This window comes from Pleurodeles waltl, chromosome 1_2 (genome assembly GCF_031143425.1).
Source record: "Pleurodeles waltl isolate 20211129_DDA chromosome 1_2, aPleWal1.hap1.20221129, whole genome shotgun sequence".
In the NCBI taxonomy this organism is placed as follows: Eukaryota; Metazoa; Chordata; class Amphibia; order Caudata; family Salamandridae; genus Pleurodeles; species Pleurodeles waltl.
In genome coordinates, this window is record NC_090437.1 from 1,014,518,500 (window position 1) to 1,014,546,318 (window position 27,819).

A 27,819-nucleotide genomic window follows, 5' to 3' on the forward strand; every position below is an offset into this window, starting at 1 on the left:
ACTGACCACAGATGCGTCCACTTCACCTTCAAACGGGAGACTCACCACCATCGCACACAACAAATCCCCCGCAGACGCTGGAGCAAAATCTCCACAGAGCAGCTCCTCTCTACACTGAACCAAAACCCACCAGCCATCATCACTGACGCCAACGACGCAGCCCGCAACCTCACACGGTGGATCACCAACTGTGCCGAAAACCTCGCACCACTCAAAAACCACCAAAGCGGGACCAGCATCAGGAAACCCCCATGGTTCATGGACGCCCTCAAAGAATCCAAGAAATCCTGCCGTACCCTCAAAAAAACCTGGCGCAGGGAATGCACCACAGAAAACATGACAGTCCTCAAGATCGCCACCTGTAAACACCACCAGCTGATCCGCTCCACCAAAAGGATATCATTCAAAGAGCGACTAGACAACAACACCCACAACAGCAAAGAACTCTTCAACATCGTCAAAGAGCTCTACAACCCCAGCGCCAGCTCCAACCTCATCACACCCTCAGAAGAACTCTGTTACTCCCTCGCTACGTTCTTCCACAGAAAGATCGCAGACCTATACGACAGCTTCGGACCCCAGACCCCGCCCCCCACCACCGAACCTACAGCCCCCACCACTACACTCAATGCCTGGACCCCCATCAGCTCAGAAGAGACAAGAAGCATCATGAACACCATCCACTCTGGCTCCCCCTCAGACCCTTGCCCCCATCACATCTTCAACAAAGCCGACTCCGTCATCGCCCCCCATCTCCGGAACATCATCAACAGCTCGTTCTCTTCAGCCACCTTCCCCGAAAGCTGGAAACACGCGGAAGTCAACGCCCTCCTGAAAAAACCCTCGGCTGACCCCAATGACCTGAACAACTTCCGCCCCATCACGCTTCTCCCCTTCCCGGCCAAGGTCATCGAGAAGACCGTCAACAAGCAGCTGACCGCTTTTCTTGAAGCGAACAACTCGTTTGACCCTTCCCAATCTGGATTTTGGGCCAACCACAGTACAGAAACCGCCCCCATCGCAATCACCGACGACATCAGAACTCTGAACGGAGAAACAACCGCCCTCATCCTCCTGGACCTCTCGGATGCCTTCGACACCGTGTGCCATCGCACCCTAATAACCCGCCTCCGCACCACTGGAATCCTAGGACAGGCCCTGGACTGGATCATCTCGTTCCTCTCCGACAGAACCCAGAGAGTCCACCTCCCTCCCTTCCGCTCAGAACCCACCGAGATCATCTGCGGCATACCCCAAGGTTCCTCGCTCAGCCCAACCCTCTTCAATATCTACATGAGCCCGCTCGCAGCCATCGCACGCAAACACAACATCAACATCATCTCCTATGCCGACGACACCCAGCTGATACTCTCCCTCACCAAAGACCCAACCACCACCAAAACCAACCTACAGGAAGGAATGAAAGACGTGGCGGAATGGATGAAGCTCAGCCGCCTAAAACTGAACTCAGACAAGACGGAGGTCCTCATCCTCGGACAATCCCCTTCCGCCTGGGACGACTCCTGGTGGCCCACGGCTCTGGGCACCACACCAACCCCCTCGGATCACGCACGCAACCTCGGATTCATCCTGGACACCCTCCTCACAATGACCAAGCAAGTCAACGCCGTCTCGTCATCATGCTTCAACACCCTACGCATGCTCCGAAAAATCTTCCAAAGGATCCCCGGCGAAACCAGAAAGACAGTTACCCATGACCTTGTCACAAGCCGACTGGACTACGGAAACACCCTATGCGCAGATACCACTGCAAAGCTTCAGAAACATCTACAACGCATACAGAACGCCTCCGCACGCCTCATCCTCGACATCCCTCGCCACAGCCACATTTCCGCCCACCTGAAACACCTACACTGGCTCCCCGTCAACAAGAGGATCACCTTCAGGCTCCTCACCCACGCACACAAAGCACTCCACAACATGGGCCCCGAATACCTCAACAGCCGCCTCTCGTTCTACATGCCCACCCGTCAGCTCCGCTCAGCTAGCCTCGCCCTCGCCACCGTCCCACGCATCCGTAGAACAACTGCCAGAGGAAGATCTTTCACCTACCTGGCAGCCAAAGCATGGAACTCCCTCCCGGGACACCTAAGAACTACCCAGGACCATCTCACCTTCAGGAAGCGCCTCAAGACATGGCTTTTCGAGCAGCAGTAACCTACCCTCCCCCCTCCTCTCCAGCGCCTTGAGACCCTCTCGGGTGAGTAGCGCACTCTATAAATGCATTGATTGATTGATTGACTGTGCTGGTCTCTGCGTTGGAGGCGCTAGCATCAGAGCTGGATCCAAGGAAATGGGCCGCAAGGGAGCTTCAAGTTGCTGGGATGGACCTCACCAGTAGCATAACAAAGGGTCTGCCTGTATGACTCGTGGGGCCCAAAGGTGGTCCACAGGGGATCACGGCCTTGCAAAACACATGGATAGAGCTGAGAAGAAACTCAGGGTCTGTCCCAGAGCAAATAAATCCAGGCAGGGCGGAGACCTGGGTGCAGGAGGCATAGGCACTGAAGGCCCTGGCATGGGTTCCTCTTGGGTTACAAGGACCAGTTCTGGCTCCAAACAGGAGTCCTCAGCTGTGATAGAGCGCCACTTAACATCATGTAATTTCTAACTGTGTTTGTATCTGGAGGGCTTCGACAATGATAACTCCAGCAGCATTGTCCCTTGTCCGAGACTTGCATCCTCGAGTGGGACTTCCTCTTGATCAGTCCTTCATTCTGGCCCATTTAAAGTTTGGCCTCCATTACAGTGATGGCTTTGGTGTGCATGCTACTGCATGAATCGCACAACCTCATGTTGTGCTTGGACCCCAGGCACTAAAGACATATGTTGTGTGGGTCTGTGATTGATACTCAGGGGTGAAGCTTAGTCAGTGAGATTCAGGGTGTGTGAATAGTACATTTCCCAACTAAAAACAGTATGTCAAAGGGTGGAAGGATGACCAAGGTTTGGGATACAGTGTTCCCATAAGGAAGAGGTTCAATACTGATTTACCTTAGGCGGGCCTCAGTCTAAGTTCCTGATAAAAAAAACATACAATAAGTTTAAACATTTAGTGAAACCAGGACAATGAGAAAAAACAACTAAGGCATAGGAGACCCGGCTCAGGGACCCCAGACCCAACTCTCAAGCCAAGAATGTATCCGACACGAGATGAAGCCAGCACCTCCTATCTGCGTAAAAAGCAATAAAAAAAAGAACTTCTAGATATTTCTGATAGAGTCGGAGAAACTAAGTGAACCACCTGAGACCTTCAAAGGGTGTAACATCGGCAGCTTGAAGCATCCATCAGCAAATACTATTACATCTCTTAGATTTTAACAAGATACGGTTCACCAAATGATTGAATGCAGGTCGAACAGTGCACCAAATATTTAGAATTGTATGCTTCAATATTTAACCAGACAGTGGGGATATGTTCCCTATGTGGAGAAAATTGGACTACTTCTCTCTCTCTCAAACACCTGGATTATGACCAACAAACCACCCATCTGTGTGGCTGCTTTCTAGTCAGTGTGGAGACAGTGGCCTAGAAAGGCAGTCAAGACTGGTCCGGTAAGGGCAGGGATTATCTTTTGTTTGGCCCTATCACATATGGTGCAGCCTCACTACATATGATGAATTCACATGTACGAAAGGGTGGTAACTTGTAATAAAAATACAAGGCAAAACAAGATCCGGTGATAATATTAATCACGTTATAAATGTCAACGCTAACATCTACACTGGGGTAAAAAAATTATCTCTAGAAAATAAATATAGTATCTGGTAATGGCATACCATAAATGGGCCAACAAGACTGCCACATGAATATTATCAGCACAGTACCTTACTATGAGCTGTTTCTACCCCTTTCATTTGAATATCAATAGTGTATTAGTTTTACAGTTCCAGTAGCGTGGTAGCCTCATAGAAGGCTCGGTTTCAATGGATCATCGCAGTGGTCTTTCTGTGGTGATAGGCAGCCACCCAACTCACATCTATGTACGCTGAATATATATATAATATATATATAACCTAGTGGCAGTCGTCACTAGGTAGTTATAGTTATGTCAGTTGTTCTGCAGGAAAAGCGTTTTTGTGTTGCTAATAACTTTGCCCCCCTTTGATGAATCTCCATGAAACTTTCCCAAAAAGGGGCTATTTTTGACTATTTCGTGCATGGAACTTTCTGGGGTGATCCATTAAGAGGGGGCCAAGAAAAAAAGGTGTGCAAGTCCCTAAATGCTAATTCCTCATGCATGTTCTACAGACTGTTTTAGGCAGGGCTACGACAAAAAACTGCTGAATGGAATTACAATAAGTGGCTCTGGTGAAAACGTTGCAGATAGCCCATCTTCTAAAGCAAAAGATGCACAGGTACATAGTTTAGTACGTGGTGCACAGTCTTCTTTGTTATGTAAAAAGTGTCATGCTGAAGCATTCTGCTGAACACCTCGAGGCTGCTCACAATACTTAGTACGTAAACGTCTGTGGAACATGCTGAACACCACTCTATCACCTGCACGCAGAGTTACTCTTCAATGTAAATACTTATAACTCGTTCAATACCACTTCACATTTATGATGCATTAGGAGCACATGCATTTTGTAAACACACCCATTAGCTGGACCCAGGCTGTACAAAATGAGGTAGAAAAGTAATATGGTAGCTGCCCGCCACTTTGGAAACTATAAAACAAACTAACACACTCAATGGATGATGTCAATGATGTAATTTGAGAGGTCATCAGTGATGTCATAAATGATGTCACAGAACATGCCATGACTGATGTAATATATATGAGGTCATAAGCAGTGCATAGAAGGGGAGCAAGTTGTAGTTAGTGCTGCTAACTATAGCTGGTAAATATATATATGTTTTTGTCACTGACATTCACCTAACATAATTACTACATATATATATATATATACACACACACATACACACATACATACAATCAAGGCACGTATGACAGAGTTAACAATAGTAAATCTATGCCTATCAAGGCTTACTGTATTTACTTAATTTCACAATATTCTGGCCGCTATATTTTTGTAGAACAATATTTACTACTGAATATGCTGGTAGGACACATTGTAAGAGCACTTCAAATAGGTAATAATACACTTTTTTGTGGTTTGCTCCGAAATTCGCCTGGCTGAACTCTACTTATTTAAAAAATGTCAATCCTCGGAAGCCATTGTGATGTGGGATTTACAAATACATCAACTACTCACTTTGCAATTCCTTTTGAGTGCATCTGCCTGATCCAACTTTCCCATAATTCCTCAGCACGAGTATCCAGTGAGGTAATACGAATCATGTTAAGGGGAGGGTTAAGAATGGAGCTTGCACGGCCATGCCTTCTTTCCACAAATATAAGACAAACTGAATAAAAACGAGACAAACATGCAGGTGCCTGGAAGCTACTTTATTAGCAGAACAGAAAAGATATATTGCAAGTAGCCAAGGCGTGCATAACGAGTACCTCCTCAAGGTATTTACGCTCCTCCTCTTCTACTTCTTTCTGGGCCTTTTCCCATTCATCCTTCAGCTTTTCCTGCTCCTTCTGGTACCTCTCCTGTCACAGAATTGTAGTACAATGGGCTCAAAACGACATAATGCAACATAAGTCATATAATGCACAAGCACCTTTGATTTCATTTGTGCAGGCAGTGCTTGCTCAAAGTGGTGGGCGTGTTGGACAACAGCATCTAGTGAAAGGGACTCGATGGAATTAGCATGATTGACGTGAGATGATCAGGATGAAAAGTAGGCTACATAACAGCCATAGAAGCTCATTGTATTAACTGGTATTTGTGGTCAGTTGTCTAGCCTTTTATTATGGAATGTGCTTGCCCTTCTGCCTTCGAATTTATATAGATGAAGTGTAGAGAGTTCCCTGAATGGTCAGTTGGAGAATTTCATGGATGTTGGGTGGAGCTTTCTTTTCTTGAAATAAACATTTTCTTTGTTTCTTTCTTAGCAGAAAGTTATTCAAGTGATTTCTACATTTTGGCGACCAAGTTGGTGATGAACGTGTGAAGAGGGACAAGTCTGCTCAATTGAAGAGGACGATTCAGTTTCACAATCCATGTGTTGTGACTGATGTGCAGGTTATTACTGGTGATAAAGTCATGATTAGAGTTCCCCGTGACCTGGGCAGGAAATTCCAAATATTCTGCTCCTCGAAAAGTGCTCAAATTATACAAAAGGCAGTCAAGTTGGAGGATGGGGGAATATGGAACCTTAATCCTGGGGCTGTGCTCAAGAAGTACCTGTGCTCTACGTCTCTTGTTTTTTCCCCTTCGCTTCTCTTCTCTTTCCCTGGTCTCTGCTCTTCTCTCCTTGTCCTGTTTGCACGTTCTTATTTTTCTTTCCCTTGTTGGTTTTGCATTTTATGGGAATGGGTTATGTGGTGTTTTGTATTTGGGGTCAGCTGCTTAGTCTTTCATAATGAAATGTGTTTGGCATTATGCCTTAGAATGTACAGGGACGAACTGCTGCGAGTTTTCTGAATGGTAAACATGTTATGCTTCTGTATCCCTTTGACCACAGTGTGGTTTCGATTAAGACCATCATTATCAGATGAGGAGAAATACTAATTTAGATGCAAACCAGGAGTTTGTGCTGGGAGGGAACGGCTACTAGGGTTCTTGGAGCTGGCTGGTTGATGCCTGAGTTGGTGCCTGATGTTTGCAGGGGCGGAGAGAAGCAGCGCAGTGGGGCTGCAATCAGCCGACAGAAGGAACTCTTGCCGAAGGGTAGTTTCATCTGTCCCTGACGATGGGTGGCAATGGGGCCAAGAGACTGCTGCTACTACTGCCATGGCCTGCCCAGAAAAGGAGAGGGTTCAGGAGCCTGATGAGGTTGTTGCTGGAGTTTGCCGGGGCTTGCTGTTGCCTGAAACCCCCACACGCAACCCACAGTCCGCATAATTTGTGACCTGCAAGCCTACAGTCCCCCTTTCCGCCATTAGACTGTCAAGCTCAGCCCCTGAAAAACAAGCTCAGCCCATTCTATTGGGCGTTGCATTTTTAAAGTGAAAGGGTCTTGTAGGTGCGGCAGCAAGAGGAATAGATGGTGATAGAGCAGTTGCAGCTGTTAAGCAGGTAAGGTGGAGAAGCGGCCGGGTGCACTCATGCCCTTGTCTGGCAATCCACTGGCCCGCTCCCATTCCAACATTGCATTTTACATCCTACCTCCCCAACTCCCCCTACATACTTAGAGGCATTAGTCGGCTCCGAGACACACTGGGAGTCATGTGGTGGGTGAGGCATGCAGCATACCTATGAGAGAAGCGGTCCCCAGTAGGGTTTGCAGCCTTGGTCAGGACACCTCTAGCTCAAATTTTGCTTTTCTCTGCTCCCTATCTGTTCTCCCTCTGACCAGACACAAAAGTCAAAACCAAGTATACAGCTCTGCAGCTCCAATTTTAAAATTACATCAGTTAACTATTTCATCAATGTCTGCACACATCCATCAGAGCCATGCTCTTGAAAACCACAAGAGAATAAAAGAGGCCTTCCTAGAGGTTACCAGGAGCAAGCAATCCATCAAGCACACATTGCCAATGCTCATTTTCCCCTTATTGGGCAGCCCAGACAAACATACAAGCAGACAAAAGCCACAGAACCAGCAGACACTAATTAAGCCTTTGAGGAACCTATCCACTCCCCAGACAAATTGTAAATAAGTAAGGGCATGATTAAAGTGCCCAAATCCTGGAGCAATCACCCCACTGAACAGTTCACAATTAGAAAATCGAGGAGAATGGTGCAAAAAACATTACATTAGAAAATTCAGAAATGACTGTCGGCACTTACCAACTTTTTAAAATTCAAACAAGCTGTGGCACTATCAACTAGATAATGGAAAACTCACACAGCTGCCTAAGTAGTATTCAAAAAGTTCAATCCATGTGCCATTAAATCCAACATCAGCTCCTTGATTTCTCCAATTGTGCCTAGTCCAAGTTCTAATTAAAACAAATTGCATACTTCAAATACTTCCCATAGGAACACAATGTCTCCATCACTGAGGAAGCCATCAAAATTGAAGAGAATGAGAAGAAGTCCACCATGCAGGGCGTCACCCACAACGATGATCTGCACAACTATCAAATACCAGACAACAATCTCTTAGACTCTAGAACTCTGGATTTTGGGGGAATCAGAGATGGAGAGGTCTCCATGTCCAATGGTAATGACATGAAAAATTACTCCAGTAGTTGGCATGAATTTTGAGCCGCATTGAGCGTAATGATATCAGCCCTTCAAGGCGAAATCTGATCCTAGAAAATGATTTACCTGCAACTCAAAAAATGAAAGGGGCTACAGCATCGATTGGAACTCCCTTTTAACACATACACAAAATGAAAGTCACATTACCAGCTCCATGTTCTTGCTCAACAATAATATGTAAACTAAGCAATATTACTTCCATCCTCCAATCCATAGTGCATGACTTTAGAACTAACACCCTTCTTAGTCAAGACTGTCTATCTGTTACCTTCAGCAAACTGATGAGTAAATCAACACAGAAGACGGGAATTGTGCTTGTGGTGGAGATACACTCAAAACTGGCTCAATCAATGATAAGGCAATTATATTTCTGAACCAACTTCCAGAGACTTCAAAGCCACTAAGAAGACAGCAAACTATCTGCCTCTTGGAGGATGGACACACTTGTACACCACTGGAGGAGATAAATCAACAATTGGTAAGGAAGCAGGAAGAATATAGAACAGTAGCAACGACTGAGGTAAAACAGATATATCTGGCCGACAGAGGAGACCTATGAAGTGGGGACAAGGCGGGTAAACTCCTGGCATGGCTACTAGTACGTGAAGCAGGGAAATCGCATATTACCAAGTTAATAGGTCCCACTGGAGAAAAAGTGTGAGAAAGTGATAATATTGAGGGGGTCATGGCAGTGTACTTAAGAGATTGCTACGCAAGAGGCTCCAAAAGGGAGGAAATGAGGTGTGAGAATTTATCAGGGAATGCCCGTTCAGAAAATTAGATGGGGAAGGTGCAGAAGGAGGATTTGATGGAGAGGGAGGTGCGTCTGGCGCTCTCACATTTACAATCTGGAAAGGTGCTGAGACCGAATGGCCTCCCAGTGGAGCTCCTGCGTTTCATCAGCAAAACCTGTTTGCTCTACATGCAGTCTCAAGCATGACTGAAGGTAAACGGGATGCTTTCAGCGGCATACTGATTGGGAAGGGTATGCAACATGGTTGCCCCCTCTCACCAATGCTATTAGCATGACACTGGAACAATTAGCTAAGTGGGTACCAGTGGACGCGCAGATTGAGGGCTGGGGATGGCCACCCCCCATGGGAGGATCGTACCTCACCCTTGCAAATGATGTTCTTTTCTATCTGGCTAACCCCAATAGGACCCTGGAAAGGGTGGGAAAATATTGACAGTTTATGGGAAATATTCTGGGCTACAAATCAACTGGGGAAAGACCCTGATCTTCCAAGTGGGTATGTGGAAGGCAGGAAGTAGCCTCCCAATGCAGCTGCCTATTGAAAGACACAGCTTTAAATATTTGTGGATATGGCCTTCCAGAGGGCAAGCCTCCCATTATGAGGACAATCTTGCACCACTGCTGCAGAATTTGAAAAAAGTATGTTGGACACTGGGATGCGCTGCATCTTTTCTTACTGGGTAGGAAAGCACTGTTCAAAATGTTGGCACGCTCCTGTTTTACCTATATACTACGGAATAGACCCCATAAAGCTCCCAAAAGACCTTTTAAAGATGTAGATACTTTACTGAAAAAATTGTTATGGCAAGAGGTCACCCCAAGAGCAGCACTTTCCACTCTATAGTGATCCACTTGTGGGGAGGTATAGCATTGCTTATTATTAAGAGATACTATGAAGCAGCACATATAAATGTGATCAATGATTGGGCGTATGCACAAACTGAGGACCCAGTGTTAAGATCAGACAGAGAGATGATGGGGGAGAAAGGCTATCAGCATGCTTTTTACAGTGGAAAGCTGTCTGAGGATGTCCCTCCCACGACAAAGGCAGTCATGGCTATATGGCATGAGCTTCACAAAGAGATGGGATGGCAGGGGCGCCACACTTCTGGGACCCCACTGTGGATGGACACACAACTGAGGCAAGTATATGGCCTTAGTGTCTTCTGCCAGTGGGACGTGATAGGGCTTAGTACACCGGCAGATGTATGGGATGCTAACAGGGTGGTACCCTTTGCATATCTTCAGGCAGAATATGGGATGCCTTCCTCCCAGGTATTCAAGTATCTCCAACTGAGACGTACTGCAGGCAAGGATCACACCAGATGAGGAAGTTATGGAGGCCTCGCCTCTGGAAAATAGATTGCTAGAAGGGTCAATACACACCACAATGATCTCTCTCACCTACCAGACCCTCATGAGAAATACCCAAAGCGATTTAGATGGCAGAGGGACACCAGAGATTTAAAGGAAGAGGAGTGGGGAGAGGCGCTGCAATTCCCCAGGCAGGTACTGATTAAGGCTTGTTAAAGATTGGTACATCTAAAAATATTGCACATGGTCTAGTATACCAGAGTTCTACTCCATAAACTGTGGAAAGTGTTGGATGAGAGATACCTGCGAGGATGTGGATAGAGGGGAACAACCGTTCACTCACTTTGGGACTGCCAGATGTTATGTGAACTGTGGAAGTCCCTGACTCAGAATGGAGGGCACTACTGATATTCAGTTAACTCTAGAGGTATCATTGCTCTTGCTAGGAAAAAAGGAGCAAATCTGATGCATCTTCCTATCAGAGCATATTATTTAACTTGGGGTTTATCCTAACCAAGAGAGAGGTAGCATGTAAGTGGGGTTCCTCAACAACTCCCATGGTGAGAGACTGAGAAATGGAAATTAATATTAGCTATGCACAGGAAAAGATGATCTATAAAGGAAGAGGATGGCCAAAGAAATTTCAGAAATTTTACAAGATTTGGGGGTGGGGGAGGGGAGGGAATGTGTGTGTGTGTGTGGGGGGTGGGGTACTGGGGAGTGCTTGTTTGGATTGGATAAACATGCTTTACTGCTTGAAATCTTTTACAAAAAAATACTATTTAAAAAAGACAGCAAACTCCTCCTGTCAGCAGGAGGAGCTGATGAAAAATACACTCAAAGTTGTTTTCATCCCCTTAATCTCTAAAATCTCTAAATCCCTGAATATGTCAAGCCTAAAAGCCACAATCCAAACATCAGTGACACTGGCTTCAAACAAAGCCCCAAGCAAAGACTTCACCAGAAGTGGCCTGCCATCTAGGTACATCTTCAAAGGATCTTCCATTGATGAAAAACATAACAAAAGTCAAAACTCTGAACTTTAGTCTTTCCCAGACAATACTGAGTGAAAAGACCAGTTTGTCCCCTTTATTTCAAATACAAAATCGAAAGAGTCTAAGGAAACAAATAAAAAAACAGAGTACAAGGTCCCACCACTGAGTAGTAAACAGGGCCAAACGAACCTCCTGAGCCTAAGCTATGTCCCTTGTTCTCCTAAAAAAAAAAAACAAAAAAAAAAAACAACTTACAACTCCACAAACTTCATCCCAACAACCAGATATTTCCTCCATATACAAGGAAGGCAAAGCACCAGGATACATACCTAACTCTACACAACTAACAAATCCAACAAATACGACTCCAAATGAGATCAGGACATACATTCTAGTTGCTACTCCAAACAATTTTTCAACACCCCCAACAGAAACAAATTTATCAAAAGGTGCTTACATTGCCAAGTCGAATGGAGACAATTTGGCAAACCAAGAAAAAGTCAATCCAAATAAACGCCTTGTAAGAATAGTCTCAACTGACACAATGAATGCAACAGAAATTCTCGAGGCAAACTATCCCTGCACTCTTGATCTAATCAAGCCTGGGTAAACTCCACTAATAACATTTTTAATTCAACCAACTTGGGCAACAGACTAGAACAGCTGATGACCTTGCTAATGATTGTGGTGAAGCGCCTCCATCAAACCTTGATGATGGAATAGGTGACAGTGGAGCAAGTAACATCACATATCCCAGGGCAACCACTTCATGCGCATCTAGAGAAGCAAACAGAAAATGAGCATATGCATCACAGCTCAATCAAATTACTAAAGCCACTCATGAGGACTGCAAGATTACTTAAATGTTAGTAACATCATCAAGATATTAAAAGTACTACTGATAATTCTGTTTTTTTCTAATTAAGAGAAGTCATTAAAACAACAAGACTGACATATGGGACTGAAAATGAAATCTAATCCATTATATTCCAGACACAAAATTTTGATAATTGGGGAATACAAATTTTCTTACCTGAACCTGAATGTTATCCAAGTGTCTTTAAGGCATTGTCCAACAACATAAAGCACTCAGGATTTAATGGAAATCTGGCAAATCCCAATCCATCCATGAAACCCCATGTTTCAAGATAATTTTCAACTACCTCACAAGAACCAAAGGTCCCGTCCATTGAATCGTTCATAAACAAGACCTTGGAAAATGTACTGAAACTTTTCACCTGCCCTTAAGAAGCTAATGAAACCAGCATCAGTAACCCAGGGAACAGGGCTTGTAGACTACTTAAGGCAAAGCAGCTGCTTCAGGACTGGTCACGGTTACCAGAAAACTATCCAAGAACAATCTGTCTCATATAAACATCAAGCTCTCAACTTAATATCCCTAACCACACTCATAGAAAAATGAAGAGGGCCCTGTAACTACCAAAACAATAAGATGCAGCTATATTCATGGAATATGGAACCAACTTATCAACAAGAGGGTGATCAAGTACTTGAAGAAGTCTGTCATTGTATGCCTCCAAAAAACACGGAAAACAGAAGCACAACATTCATCTAGGCTACGAAGACCGTCACAATCCAGCCCTAAATAATATCAGAAAAGGGTAGTGCAGCTTGGTAAATTTGGTTAAAATCACTCTTAACATTCAAACGGAAAATCATAATACCAGAAAATCATGGATCCTGGCAGTAAAATCAACAATCCTGAATTCGAAACTTAATATTATTAAACAAATATCTAAAACCAGGTCTCAAATTCATCCACCCAGTGATGGATTATTTAGAGAAATACTTGCTGGATTTATCCACAGTACACTCCAACACATGATTTATACTCACTGGAGGTTTTAATCTCAGTTTATTTCATTTTAAGTCCAATGCATAAAGAACTAATAAGCAAGAGCTAAGCAACGAAAGTCCTATAAGAAACTGGCATGGAAGGATAAAAGAATAAAAAAAAAAGGCTCTTGGTCTTCTTACAAGCAGTGTGCTCTTCCAAAAAGTCTAACACATTTTGGCAATTGATCATCACCAACTGACTGCCTCCTTGTAAACAATTCAAATGCTACAATGTGGGAGAAATATGTGACCACCCTATGTACAACAAAAGAGACTACAAAAGTAACATCTCCACTAATTTTGCACTTTCCCCCCAAAATAACCAAGGAATCTAACCTCAGACGGCGATAGAAACCAAAAAGACAAATAGGAAGGAACAAAGTGCAACAATTCCACTACCCAAGTTGGAAATACTATCCTCACACTGGGTAAACATGGAGAGGCTACAAAAGAACCTAAAAAAAAAAATCAGAGTAATGACGACCAAGGACTAAACAGTATATCAGCAATAGCTTTCTAAACAAATTGTGCTCTCAGCTTGAATTCGTTAATAAATGTCTTTGAAAATTGCTATCCTAAACAGAGATCCTACATCTATTTGATTCATAAAAGGGGGAGGGGGGAGATCACTAATCAAATTACAGGCTTATAGCCTTCTTGGATGTTGACACAAAATATTCTGTCTCCCGGATCCTCGAATATTTCAGACAGTTGGCAGAGTAACTTATTTTGGCACCTTGATTTCAGACTGGATTTGGGAGAAGCAGCAGCACCCATGACAATACTGTGTCCCTTGTCCTGCCTGTACACAATTCTGATAAGACTAATAATAGACCTCTCCATGCATGCTTCATTGATTTCAAGGAAGCATTCAACAGCATTGACAGGAACCTGCTCTGGTCCAAGTTGAGCAAGTGGTGAAAATCAATTAACACACTGAATGCAATGATATCCCTTTAATCTAACAATTGGATCCAAGTAAAGCTAGGAGCAGACGGTACCTTGCCCAAAAATAGACTTAATTTATAAAGGATTGAAACAAGTATGCTATAGGCACCTATTTTGGTTCAAACTGTTTGGCATAGAGAAATCAATTACACATCGAAGAGCATGCCCACTAACATCAAATGAACAGCCATTGCAATTTTTACAATTTGCTGACTTGCGCTACTGGATCTCCCCACCATAGATCTCCACCACTCACTGGCCAAGCTGGACCAGTATTGTAGAACTATTAATTTAGACATAAATGAAGAAAAAAAAAAAAAAAACGATCACTTTTTTCCAGAACCGAAACAAATCCAGAAAAATATGTAAAATGAGTTTACTTACAGTTACTAGTGCAACTTGTACAAATACCTGGGGGTGGCATTCCAAGCTTCAGGCCTTCATAAACAGAATATGGCGCCCCCCCACCATTAAAGATGTAGACATTAGATTTTTGCTAATAATAAAAGCATCAAATCATCTTACAGATGCTCCTCTAACTTTACTCTTCAATGTTCTGAATGTCAGGTACTTGCCTATGGGTTTGCATCCTTCTTGGCAAATCAGTCAGTGGCTCACCCAAGCACAGCCAAAGCTGTATAAATCTATTTTTGGTTTACTGAACTCAACGAGAGAAGCCTAACTTTGTTTGGAGTTTGGATCCAGAGTAATCATTGTTTAAAAATGCTGATTTACAAATCTGGCTTAAATTAAACAAGGTGGAAAAAATGCACTTTCAAATAAATGTTAATTATGTATAAGAACATATGTTATTAAGCCACATAGACAATACAGAGTGGTAGATTAATGCACTAAGTTGAGAATAGCTAGATATAGTAGTGAGTTCAATGTAGGCCTTCCACAATGTTGTTGTTGTGTAATACCCTGAACAAGAGAGTTGACATTGATGTCAAAGCTTTGGGCTTGCAGAAGTCCAGAGTCAATAGAACAGGGTGACTTTAAATGTCTAACTGGTAGAACTAAGATAAAGCTGTGATATGCTGTTTCTAGGACAGTAGTCTTTTTCCAGTCTCTGGTGGTTGGGTAGCGAGTTCCATAGGGAGGAAACATGGCAAAAGAAGAGGGCTGCCACCCTATCTTTTATATCTGAAGTTATGTGGCATGAACAGACCTCTATTAGAGGACCTGAGACTACAGTTCGATTAATAAGGAACAACGAGGCTAGCATGTAAGATCCTGTGAACAAGACGGAGTGTTTAAAATTACAACATTTTTTTCACAGGAAATCAGTGGAGAGATGAGTGAAGGGGTAAAATGATCACATTTTCAGCCAAAAACAAGCAGAACAGCCTAGTTTTGAGAACAATTATAGCATGTCTAAAAGACTGGATGTTTATCCTACTTGCTAAGGAGTTGTTTAGAAGACTGGTGATGGTCATTAATAAAGCAGGGAGGCCAAGACTCAAGTGTTGGTAATGTCCGAGGACGGAAGAGTCTTCCTGAAGGATGTCAAGATGTTCCTGACAATGGATTCAGAGGCTGGTGCAAGAACACAACTGATAAAAAGGGGGGGGGGGGAGTAAGAGGACTAAGCACTCAGGTTTGCTCAATGGAATCAACAACTTGGGCTTTTAGAATTGCAGGAGGTTATCACTGAAGTCAGATCAGGGAGCAAACATGTTGTAAGCGACTATAATATCAGATCCTTGAAGATGCAGAAAAGTTCTTTAGCAAAGCTGCAAGATTCAGTGATTCAAGATTGATAGTATTCTCTTTTTAATGTGTGCAGGTAGATTTGCATTCTCTGGCACGTGGACATAGCAGGCAAAGCAGCCAAAGGCAAGTTTGCTTTTGACCAACTTTGCTTTCTAATGCTCTGCTTTGCCTTTTTCATTTAGTGCAGACTGCCTGTACCCTAATTATTATATTCTGCGGGACAGCATTCCTGATTGTGAACACTAGGGATGAGCAGAATTTTATTTTCGCTGGTGAAATTCAGTGAAGTTATCAACTTTATGAAGTAACAAGGTTTGTAGACTAGTCAGAACTTTTCCTGTGTGTGAATACTACAAAAATGAAATGGTGATTTTGCCACTGTAACCTTTTTTGTGGTAATATTCTTCTGTGAAAAGAAGGCTTTGCATAGCATTTAAAACCCACTTCTAGCAGGTTTTTTTCACACACTTGTTTAGGTTTGAGTCTGTTTTTGATAGAAAACTTATGGGCTGAATGACAAAAAGCAGCAATGTAACTGTTGAAATCTCATACAACACCCATTGTTCATAATACACCAGCTGCATACAAAAATAGCTTGACTCACTTCGCCCCAAAAAAAGATTTGAGCAGAGGGACACAGGAAGAGCATGCTTAATAATACTACCACTCCCGCAAACTCTGCACCCTCACCCATAGCAGCAATCTCCAATCCATCCAGCATATAACTGTCAACGTATAACCAGGGCACTCCAGTCTACAATTAATGGAAACCTTTCAGATGCCACCAGCCCCTTCAACATCATACCTGTCTTCAAACCAGTAATACTCTGTTCCATGCTAAGTTAGCCAGGTTCTAATCAGGAAAAACTGGAGATGGTTATCAACCTAATCCACAACCTTCATTTTTATTGCTCCCCTCTAAATCTGTTCTCCCCACTTTGATGATTTCAAGAGAACCAACATGGTGCCACCCACCACCATATAATTGCCATAATGTTTGGAGGCCCATCACAACACATCCCCAGCCATCGGCTACAATGGCCGCTCATCAGGCTCCAATAATTGTCCAAGCACTTTGTTTCTCCAATAAGGACTCTATGGTCTGCGCATGGACACCTGCCACTCTGAGGAGGGTAACCCTTCACAAGTGGTTGAGCTGTTCTAATTATGCATCCTTCATGATCTTACCCTCACTTGTGTTGCCTTTGATGGACAACAGGTCCAACATCTGCTCCAAGGACTGGTTCCTAAGGACTGAGCACTAATGCTCTTGTTCCAAACACTGTGGGTTCTCTCTCACCAGTTGTCAGCCCATCTTCCTCTGTTAAATCTTAACCAGATGCCTTCATCCTTGCCACTCATATCTCCAGAAAGAATTAAAAACTACTCCATACTTTTCCTATTAGGGAAAGCACAGCCAGGACTCCATATTTTGGAATGGGATCTGGAACATAACTAGTCCTGAGGCCCTCTTGTGGTACACAGGAGATTGTAGTGCACAGGAGACTGCACTATCTCCCAAACAATTATTCAGTGCAGAGTATCTATGCCTTCTCATCTCGCCACAGCTTCTTCAGCAGTCATGGCCTTCAGAGGATTTGGCATTGCTGACCCCTGACCTGTCTGCGAACGGACACACACCACAGTTGTGGGCTGAGTAGGATGGACGAGCTAGACCACACCAGTGCTACTGCCATGGCAAGCCCCCAAATCGAGTACTACAAGGAGTACGTGGTCCTTCCCAGGTGCTCAGACCGATCTCTGGATTTCAATGAAGCCCAGGGAGTAACAATAGGGACACAACAGTAGCTTTCCTCATGAGCACTAACATTTCTTGGCCATTTTGGGCCCAAATCAGCCTCACTATTCCTCACACCCTTTTTTGAATGACGTTTTGGCAATTTCATTAACTTACTATAATAAGTAAAATGAAAAAAAAAAATAGGATGGGGTAGAGTTGGATGCTTTTTCACACCTACATAAAAAACCTCTGCAAAATGCAACTCTTTAGTGCAGATTATACAACTCAAACTAAAATGGTGAACTTTTGATTAGACTAGACTCATCTTGCTGTATCGCCTTCACTACCTCAAACAACTCTTATCCGACATATTTAACTAGACATGACTGATGCCATTTGGTTAGGTTTGATGAATGTCTTTCACTACTTTTCAGTCAAAAAAATTGTAGCATGCAAAAACCTATACCTCTGTTTACAAAAATCACATAATGATATTGATAATTACATTTATGAAGCAAGCTAGCTTTTGTTAACTCATTTAGCATTTGAAGAGACATGGCATACACAAGTACTAGCTGTAGTGCAAGGGTAATACAGAGCTCCACTCACGGCTCCTATTTCATGCAAGAATGAATCTACTCTGAAGCTCCAAAATAAATCACCCTCTGCCCATCCTAAACACCACGGACAGTACTCAATAATTCAAAAACAATCGCTACGCAAAATAGGGAGACTATTACAAGAAATATACCCATTCAAAAAGGTCTTTAGTTAAAACATCTTTATGGCTATGAACAAATTATGCCACTGAAAAGTAATTTTTCACTTATCAGTGGAACTGATTGGAATGGTCCTTAAATGATTTAAGTTTATTTGGTAACAACAATTGTCGTAGATGAATTCAAACTCTGGGCATAGTGAGTGTTCAATATTTAAGCCATTTTTAAGTGTGGGAGAGAAAGCTTAACTATTTACCTATTGGTACATACCTAAAGAAACAAATCTTGTAATTGGTAACCAGAACGCAGGCTTTAAATTAAGAGTGGAGACAGACAAGGAACACCAAGAAGTGGGAAAATAGTCACTTGGGGTCTAGCCATTGCTTAAACGTCTTCCGATTGGCCAAAAAATACACAAAGACAGTACAGGCTATTCACACTATAATCTTTTCAATATCTGGCAAAGGCAGAAGGACCACAAGTAGTATTTCAAAGAAGATCTTGCTCCTTCAATCTGACAAATGTTGTAAACCTGGTGGATTAGCCTTTATTGTAATGGGAAGATGAGGAAAGGCATGTTGAGGTCTTTCAGGACTACGAACGTTTTCCTTGGCAGCTGCTACTAGGAAAGAGAACAAAGGTAGTCAAAACAAGGGCAGGGGAGTGGTCTAGCTGAGGGAAATGAGCGGACTGGGGAACATAGAGAAAGCAGGAACGACGATAAGGCTACAGAGTAATGAGTGGGGAGGGCGGGGGAAGCACCACATGTTCATCAAAAGGCAGTTTGAGATCCAGTTACTACCGGTACATGGTTGAGGGGAAAGACATTTCAGGGCAAGAATCTGCAGAATGGGAACAGTCTGGAGAGCAGATGAGGAGAATGGAAGTGATAAGTATCGCCGCTCAGATGAAAGGGGTCACTACATGGAGGATATCCAGAAAGTTTGGAAATTTTGAAGATTGGAAGACGGATGACTGCAGTAAGGGGAAATTAAAAAAAGGCATTAGGGAAGGGGGGTCTCCAGTGTGTAATAGTAACGCCATATCATTGTTTGCAGCCTTTAACTACTACTCGTTACACTAGTTTCTCCTGAAAACTACACACTGATTTTATACTGAATAACCTTGAGCACCCATGATCTGTTAACTACACATTCTACAAGAACGTAGGCTATCACTGCAGCTATGTATACAACACATGGTAGGAAAACATCATGCAGAAATGGAAACGGGTGAGAGAAAATAAAACAGGACTGACCTGAAGCAATCGTTCCTGTTCTTGCTGCCACCGTTCCTGCCGCTTCCGTTCCTCTTCTGGATCCCAAGTCCAGAAATTTACACGTTTCGTTAAATTTAGCGTAGGTACTAAAACCTATTTGTGCATATATCAAAACAAATAGATGTCAAATAGTGCACAGTACATCTATGCTTGGTGATAAAAACACCATACTCATGAAATTAAATGACAGAGTACTTTTTCGTAAAGAAAACGGATATGGAAAGTTAGCCACTTGTTTGTGAAAAACTCTCCTTGCAACAACACCTCTATTGCTTCTGTAGCCTTCAGAACCACATAGAAGCAGTACAGTATATTCACATAGATCGGTCCCATTTTGCACTACTGCGTACACAACAGAATCCTGGCGCCAGTGACTGTGTGCCAAAGGTACTGCGGTAAGCCAACTTCCCAGAACCCAGAAATGATGTGCCTATTTATCTTCAAGGACAAATGGGGCAACAGGTAAAAGAACAGTGAACACTGGGAATTAGGCAAGACTCCACCGATGAAGATACTGACGGGCACACACAAGATAGTGAAAAATACGGAAACTAAATGATAATGAAATTACATTGGTATATACGATTATAACTTTAGCATATATTCTACAAGATATTTTGGAACGGCTGGAAAGATGGAGATGCAGACTGGAGAGGATACATACTAAACAGGAATCTCGGCTAGTGAAGCAGTTGGGTAGTGCACAGAAGGCTGCTTGACACACCTGATCTTGTACCACTCGCTGCAGCTACCCAGGAACTGGAGATAATCAATGCTGGCAGGAAGAGGGAAAATGAGACCCTGGAGCCGAAGCCCTAACTGCAGCCATAATCCTCTTGCAAACAAATAAGTAATCATCTGCAGAAAAAGCTGCATAATATAGCAAAGAGGTATCTTCTGGTGACCCTTAGGCATTTATGTCACAGGCATGCTTGCAATTGGTACCACTACACCAAATGAGCTAACTACCCGGACAATGAAAGTGTTACTAGCCACTGTTCTCCCAAATCCACACACCACAATCTCCAACCCAGACCCCAGGAGTGCTTATGGTTCAAGACCACGTCTTGGCTACTAGTACAATCTATCTTCAATCCCATCACATTAGGAGCATCAGCAATTGTGATGCTTTGGTGAGCTGGAAGTAATTAAGGGCCATTTTCCTACATGGACTATCTGCTGTACTCTCTGTGGTGATGTCACTTTGTTGAGATATTAGGACATAATCAAGTGGGTCTTAGCAGTTTTTATTGTTTCTAGGGAAAGAAAAGCTTATCTTCTACCAAACATTAATGAACATTTCTATGAAGAGAAAAGCAACACATGCTGAGCTTTATAGAACAAACCACTACTATGCATACTAATTCTCTTTGATGGCACATTAACACAACCATTTAATAGCAGGTTGATAAGGACATACATCCATTTATAACCTGTAATCTTCCAATTAGTTGCCGAGTAGAAAAACAAACTGAAGTCTCTTTACTATCCCAGAATCCTTAACACCCAGCCAAATCACACAAAAATATCTGGACGTGTTTAGAGATACTGTGTTGAGAATTAAACATGTGAGCATGCACAGCACACACCACAATAGGTCACTCCACCAGTTTCACCTCAAAGTCCCATCACCCGTGCAGGAAAGAAGTGAACACTGCACCACAAAGTTCACTCTTTGTTACGAATAAGTCTGCGTTTTGATGTGAACATGCCTTGAATGTCTGAAAAGTCACAAAAGTGCTTACCTGACATTATCAGCTTAGCTGGAATATAGGATTTAACTGCAGATTCTTCATCTTTGAAATATCCCCGGGTGAAAAATGCATTAACTGTCAAAGCCCTCACAGTGCCAGATGGGGCTAGAGGCTCCAGGTTGTGCATTGTAAAGTCAACAATATCACGGGAAGGTGCACCAAAATATTTCCCTCCATATGCAAAATAGACTCAAACCTTTCTGGGAAGGTGTCTAAACATTGCTGTCCATCGACCCAGCCTGCAACGCATGCTCTCTGGACTCACCTCATCAAGAGTTAGCCCTCGAAATGTTCACAATACTGCTGCTTGCCTGAATACTGGCCAGATGTGATAAGAAGTTGATCACCATGCTCTTCTGCTGCATCAAAAGAGTTGGCACTTAAAAGAGACTGTGTGGTGCATATCAACGTCATAACTAATACGAAGATGACAAACTTCAACAAAAACTTCAAACAACAAAGACAAAAGTAACTGCTTTAGCTGAGGCTGTTGGTTGATGCTCATCTCAACTATGACACTGGTTACAAATCACAGTAAGTATTCAGAGCACCAGGACACTGGGAGTTGATGCCAGTAAGCCCAAGGAGTCAGAGCACAAAAGCTAGAAGAAAGAAGAGGCACAGGCACCAAGAAGCACTATAAGCTGGCTTTTGAAGTGCTTCAAGTTTCACCATATTCCAGGTTTGAGAGCTCTGACAAGAGCGGAATCTGTGGCAATCAAAAGACCTATGCCAATAGATGTAGATGCCTTCACGGAAGATATAACCAACCTTAGGGAAATGGTGGTATTTTTGTTTTTAAAGAGTGTTTAGACCCCGTCTCTCGTGCACTCTTCACATTTAGAGCTTGAAAATGGAAACTCAATGTGTCAGAGTCTCAAACTCTGTAGCGATAAAAAAAAAAAAAAAACGGCCAGAGTCGGACATAGGTGTATAAGTTCTGGTGACACGGTTGCCATAGGTACTTACAGAGTACCAGCTTGTTGGAATTTCCAAGATGAAGAATCTGCACAAAACAGAGGCACCTGAGCTACAAACTGTGACTTTCTGCATTCTATTTTAAAGTGATAACTGGCAGGTTGCTGCAGTGCCCATAGCAGTAAGCGTGCCAGTGGTATGCATCACACTCACACAGTATGTATTCAAGGAAAGGGGAAGTAATCACTCACAAGCTGACACGTCACAACTCTCCGTACTTGACTGACGAATGAGACATGCTCCTGTGAAGTTACCCAAATGAATGAAATATAAATGTATACCATAACGCACAATTTAGACTAAGGTAACTTCAGTGGTGTGGCACATCTTTCTCATCAATGGCAGATAACTGAGGGTGGAACAGGAGTGTGCCCTACACACATTTCCCCTCTCAAAGAGAGAGTTTTGCTTTGCCTCCATTCAGTCTGAATAATCAACAATACACCCAAATCCAACTAAACATACCCAAGTTCATTGTTTGACTTACAAGTCTGCAGTCGTCTACAATGTGCAATCGGTGCAGCAGATGCAACACAGATCAACAGTAAGGCTGATAGGAAAGACGTGAACCCTGGCATGCCCTGAGCAGGTTACAGGTGTGTATGGTAGAAAAGAATCTCAGCTAGCTCAATTTGAGCCTAAAAAGCTTTATCAAATGTGAACCTTTCCCTGGTCTATCCCAAGGTCATGCCTTTAGTGCTTTATGCTTGAGGAAAGATGGAATCTATTCTAGGGCAGGTACAGACCTGTGAGTCCAGTCAAACGCTGGGTCTCTATGTAGACTTAAGATACAGAGTGCCATCGCAGAAATAAATGTCATCACTCCTTGTGAGTGTTCAGAGGTAATCAACACAATGAACACAATGTTGTTTTGTATTTGCTCAAAGGAAGCCGAACAGTCCACAAGCTCATGTACACCAGTGTAAATGTTACTTTCCAGATTCACATAAATTCTTCATCCATCTCACGGGCAGCAAGCCTCCCAAGAAATGCTTCAAAGAATTCATCTTGGGCGCCTACCTCACTAATAAGTGCCTTCTCCAGTCGTATTTAAGGAAGCATTCAAAACGTATGCATACACATACTTTGTTTCTATTGCTATATTATTTTTTTAAGCATTTTTATCATTATCTTCATCAATTAGGCCCTTTCTATGAGTGGTCTGCAGTCGGATTCCCGAGTGGTATATTGTTCTGGGCCATTCTGAGCAGCCAAGTGTTTCTGGCCCCAGAATTATCATATCTGCAAATCTTGAACTCAGTTTTTAGGCCCAGAAACACGGCTCACGTGTGAAGAGCTATTGGAAGATTGGTAGTCTGCAGAGCTATTTGGCTGGATTTTGCACTGGAGAGCTCCTGTCCAGTAGTTCTAATAAAAAACAAGCATTTGCAATTCAGTAGGTCTCGCATTTTCTTGAGTTAGAGCTATTGGCATTGTAAATCCAGAACTTAACTTTTCTTGCCACATGAATTGGTCAACTCTGTCTCATAATTTCGTCTTTTCCTGCCATGTTTTGGTCGTCACTGGCAGCTACTAACATCAGAAATCTCAAGCCCTTGACTTGTGTAAACATCTGAACAGAAATTGGAAAATAAGGCTGGTAAAGTATTTATTTTAACGGAATGAAGTCTTGAAAGCATTCTTGCCTCGCATTTCAACAAAGCTCTAATGAAGTCAACAGAGCAGCCTGAGAAGATGTATGGCCCCTAATGCCTTGTGTGCGATGTTGTGAGTGCTGGCGGGGAGGGGCCCTGGAGAGAGGCTCGAGATGCGAGGCTAAGTAAGTTTCACATCATTGCTTCTAGGTTTAGCTACACTCTACCAGAAAGGGCATATTGTGGCTTTGTGAGCAGTGAGCTAAACAACTGGGTGTTTCTTTTGTAAAATAAGCTTATTTTAGGAGCTAGAGTTAAACGAGGACAGCAGTGGAATAAAGCCAAAACAAATGTCAGCGACATGGGAGGAGGTGGGAGGAACGGAATGCTGCACTAAACTGCAGGCAACTACCAGCCTAAAACACCCACAGTGAAAAGTAAGCACCAAAGAAATAACAAAAATAGTCCGTCACAGCACCAGATAAAGAAACCAAAGTGGATTATTATAATACAGTAGTTGGTCACTGCTCTGAAACAGAAAAAGGAGGGAGAAAAAGGCAGAACTGACACTAGCGAGCATTAATTTTTAAAGGACACTGCAACCAACAAATGAAATCACTTTAAGCCATAAGGAGTATACTAAAAGTATACATGAGGTCGAACGCTTAAGCCTGACCTAAAAAGGGGGGGAGGAGGGGTCTGTTGGCGGTCTAACAAGGAGATGATTTCATCATATCAAACCTGCCCTGGTAGGCTTGCCATCTAGGTAAGCAAGTGTCTTTGCAAACCCCTGTGATTGAAATATGAGTTTACCATGCCTACTCCACAGAAGCCTATTCTCTACTATGTGGAAGCACAGAGGAAAATCAGAGAAACGTGCATTGACAGCAGAGCTAAAGAACTCCCAAACAGGAGTCTGTTCAACATCATCTTTAGGATGTAACAAGGATTTCGGAGTCCTGCGCTGAGAAACTTGGGGAGCAAGCCATTTTATATTAACGTTAAGCACATCCTCTTTACGGGTGTCCTGCTCTGCGAGTGACACTTCCTTCCATAGTCTCGGTCCCTTGGCTACACAGGACTATAATTGGAAATAATTGCCAATAATTAGCTGCAGTTGCCGGTATGCCATTCTCACCAGTCAACAAGAAGTGGATAAGGTTTGTTCTGCTCTACAGGTATGGGCTGATTGATTTTCTAAACTAAACATGTTTTCACAGGCTGTGTTAAAATTACTTTCTCTCTGTTTTCAGTTCTTCTCTCACTCTGCAGCAACCTCCTATTCAATCCACTGCAGTGTAGTGGTAGCACTTAAACATTCAGGTATCCCATATAGACAGTCCTTGTGATCATTCTACCACTGTGTAGCCTTCAGAAGGGTGTTTCAGGTGCTCAACTACTGCACAGCTATACAATTTGTTACCCCAAAACACCAAGGACCCCAAACATAGTGTTTAGAAGGAGTATGCCCTTGTGCCAGACAGGAAAAACCACAAAACATTAATGGAGATTGTCTAAATACCTTTCACTTTCTTTAATGTGTTTCAATTGTTGCTTTAATTTCTATTCAAGCACCAAGTTAAAAAAGAAAATGTTCATCTACTGCTAATAATGTTTGTCGCCCTACTGTGTTCCAACAAGTTAACCCAGTGGGAGCAATGCTTTCTGTTGTCTATGTAGCTATTGGTTTAGGACAAAATGTTATACACTAGGATTCTCCCTAACTTCACAGAGGATTAAATCACTCTGATGTGGGTTGAATTTTGCTTATACTATTTTTCTCTGCTCTATAGTAGGTGAAGAAGCAGAAACATACTGTGAAACGTACTCAAAGGGCAAGGCCCTCCTTCCGCTGTGCAGATTAGAATATTATGCCTTCACCCTTATCTATTGAAACCATCTTGTATGAAGATTCCCTACAAAATGAATTCTCCAGAGGCAAATGCTTCCTTTTACGTAGGTTTCACAGTCAGGAATCTGAGTCATTGCGTTCTATATCCCTACTGAGAACTGGACTTCAACTAAATAATCCTCATGAATTAGGCACACAGGACCATCCACCTACTACACCATCTCATACAGAAGATTTGAGTAATTCCTATGTTCACATGCCTGTCAAAGGGTCTGTGTCATTCAAAGACAAAGCTCCAGGAACCTGGTCCTTCTATTGGGAGTCCTGCTCAGTGCTAGTGTTTAAGCAAAGACCTGCAGGGCAGCATAGCATGTTCTCCTGTAGAAGTAGTGAATGTCTTAGAGTAAATTTATAAACAAGGTAAAGTTTACAGAACAGCCAATTCCTACAGGTCGCGTATCAGCAGCCCTAATATCCAATTTGGGAAAAGTAAATTGTGAAGATATTTCTGCTGAGTATATAATTAAAAAATACTCCTAGATTGAAATATTCTATGGGCCAGGCTTTTCATTTAAAAATGAATGTGCTTTTTCATATTGGTGGGAGAAAGTGATGTGCATTTCAGTTAAATACAGAGAAAGTGAAAATTATGACGTGCCTTATCTCCTTTTAGAATGTCATGAGTTAGATATAGAAATTATTGTATATATACCGGAATCACTGTACTTGTTACCATGAGAACAAAGAGCATGTGATTGTCCATATCATCCAGCATTTCCATACAACACTACATTTTGTGCTGGAATACTTAGAACCATACAGTGATACCTTCAGCCACTCCCAGACAAGCTCTTCTACTAATTATACAAAGGAACAAATACTCTTCATAGGTACAGCTACAAGACCTCCAATTTATGAACCCATTGTAATCTTCATCTTGAGCCCTTAAGAGGGACTAAACCTTCCTACACAAAGAAGTGCCAGCACAAAACCGACATAAAGGTCTTATGGATCTGATATGATTTTTTTCTTCTCTGAATATTCAGGAGATGAGACACTAATGGTCTTAACAGTTATTTATTTGTTCTTGGGAGATTTTTTAATTTAAGAAGTTTGATCACACATGAAGGCCACGTAGACAGCCTATCGTCCTGTGCTGTCAATTCCCTTTCGAGTGCTTAACTACAATGAAACCGTCTAAAACTTTGACATCTGTGTTTGTAAATTGTTTTGTTTAAATGTGATATCATTTATCTTTCTACCTATAGATAAGACATATTCAAGTAACCTGTGTTGATTTTGGGTTGCCTTACTCTGCATATCGGAAGTCATCTCCTGACACGAACATCCTGGGAAAACATAGATTGTACACAAAATTGCTGGCTAAGCCATAGAAAGTACATTATCAACCAGGACTACCCAACAGAAGAAACATTGCAGTAGCCACTTCCATTGTGAACTACGGGATTCAGATTAGAGGAAATCATCCACCCCAACATGGCTTCCAAAGCGCAGACTCTGGTTAATGCATCATTTATAATTTAAATCCCGGCATTAGCCTGAGGCAACAGCCAGACTGTGACGTTGTTTATGAATGCCAAAAATCCAGGGTTTGAATTGCTAGAACCAGTCCTCTGGATTGCATGTCTGTGCCTCAGCTGCCCAATCCAAACAATGATAGCTACAGAATGTAACACAGGGAGGACATGAACCATGTTCTTTGTATATTCGATTTGTACAGAGCTAAGAGCACTAGGGCGAAGGTATAAATACATGCTAGTGTTTGTGTTACTAAACCAGGAGAGAACTACATGAGACATAATATGAAAGCAATACTTACAGGAGACTTTTCACCGCTACTGGAATCCACTAGACAAAAGAAATGGAAAAGAACAATTACCAGGCTAAATTGCAAACAATCCATCCTAACTATGCCAATTCAATTAACAGTAAAAATCAATTTGCAAAAGTCCAAGGAAAATTTAATTGGTTTATGCATGACCCTCCACCTGCAGCAGTATGCTTGGGCTGCACGAGAAAGCATAGTCACATTAATGGTGCCTTCTTTCT

General features: G+C 42.7%; 1 protein-coding gene across 4 annotated transcripts in view; it reads right to left on the bottom strand.

Annotated features, from left to right (window-relative positions):
- The window catches only part of LIMCH1 (LIM and calponin homology domains 1), a 662,913-nt gene that overhangs the window by 49,629 nt on the left and 585,465 nt on the right, over positions 1-27,819 (bottom strand). For 2 of the 4 annotated variants that reach the window (XM_069201855.1, XM_069201848.1), the window contains exons 23-24: positions 27,590-27,618; positions 19,550-19,663 (exon numbers count right to left, since the gene is read on the bottom strand). In XM_069201855.1, the coding sequence (XP_069057956.1) occupies positions 19,550-19,663; positions 27,590-27,618 (143 nt within the window). Of the gene's footprint in view, positions 1-5,492; positions 5,586-19,549; positions 19,664-22,493; positions 22,545-27,589; positions 27,619-27,819 lie in introns of all 4 variants that reach the window. The other 2 variants (XM_069201837.1, XM_069201843.1) reach the window with 2 other exon arrangements.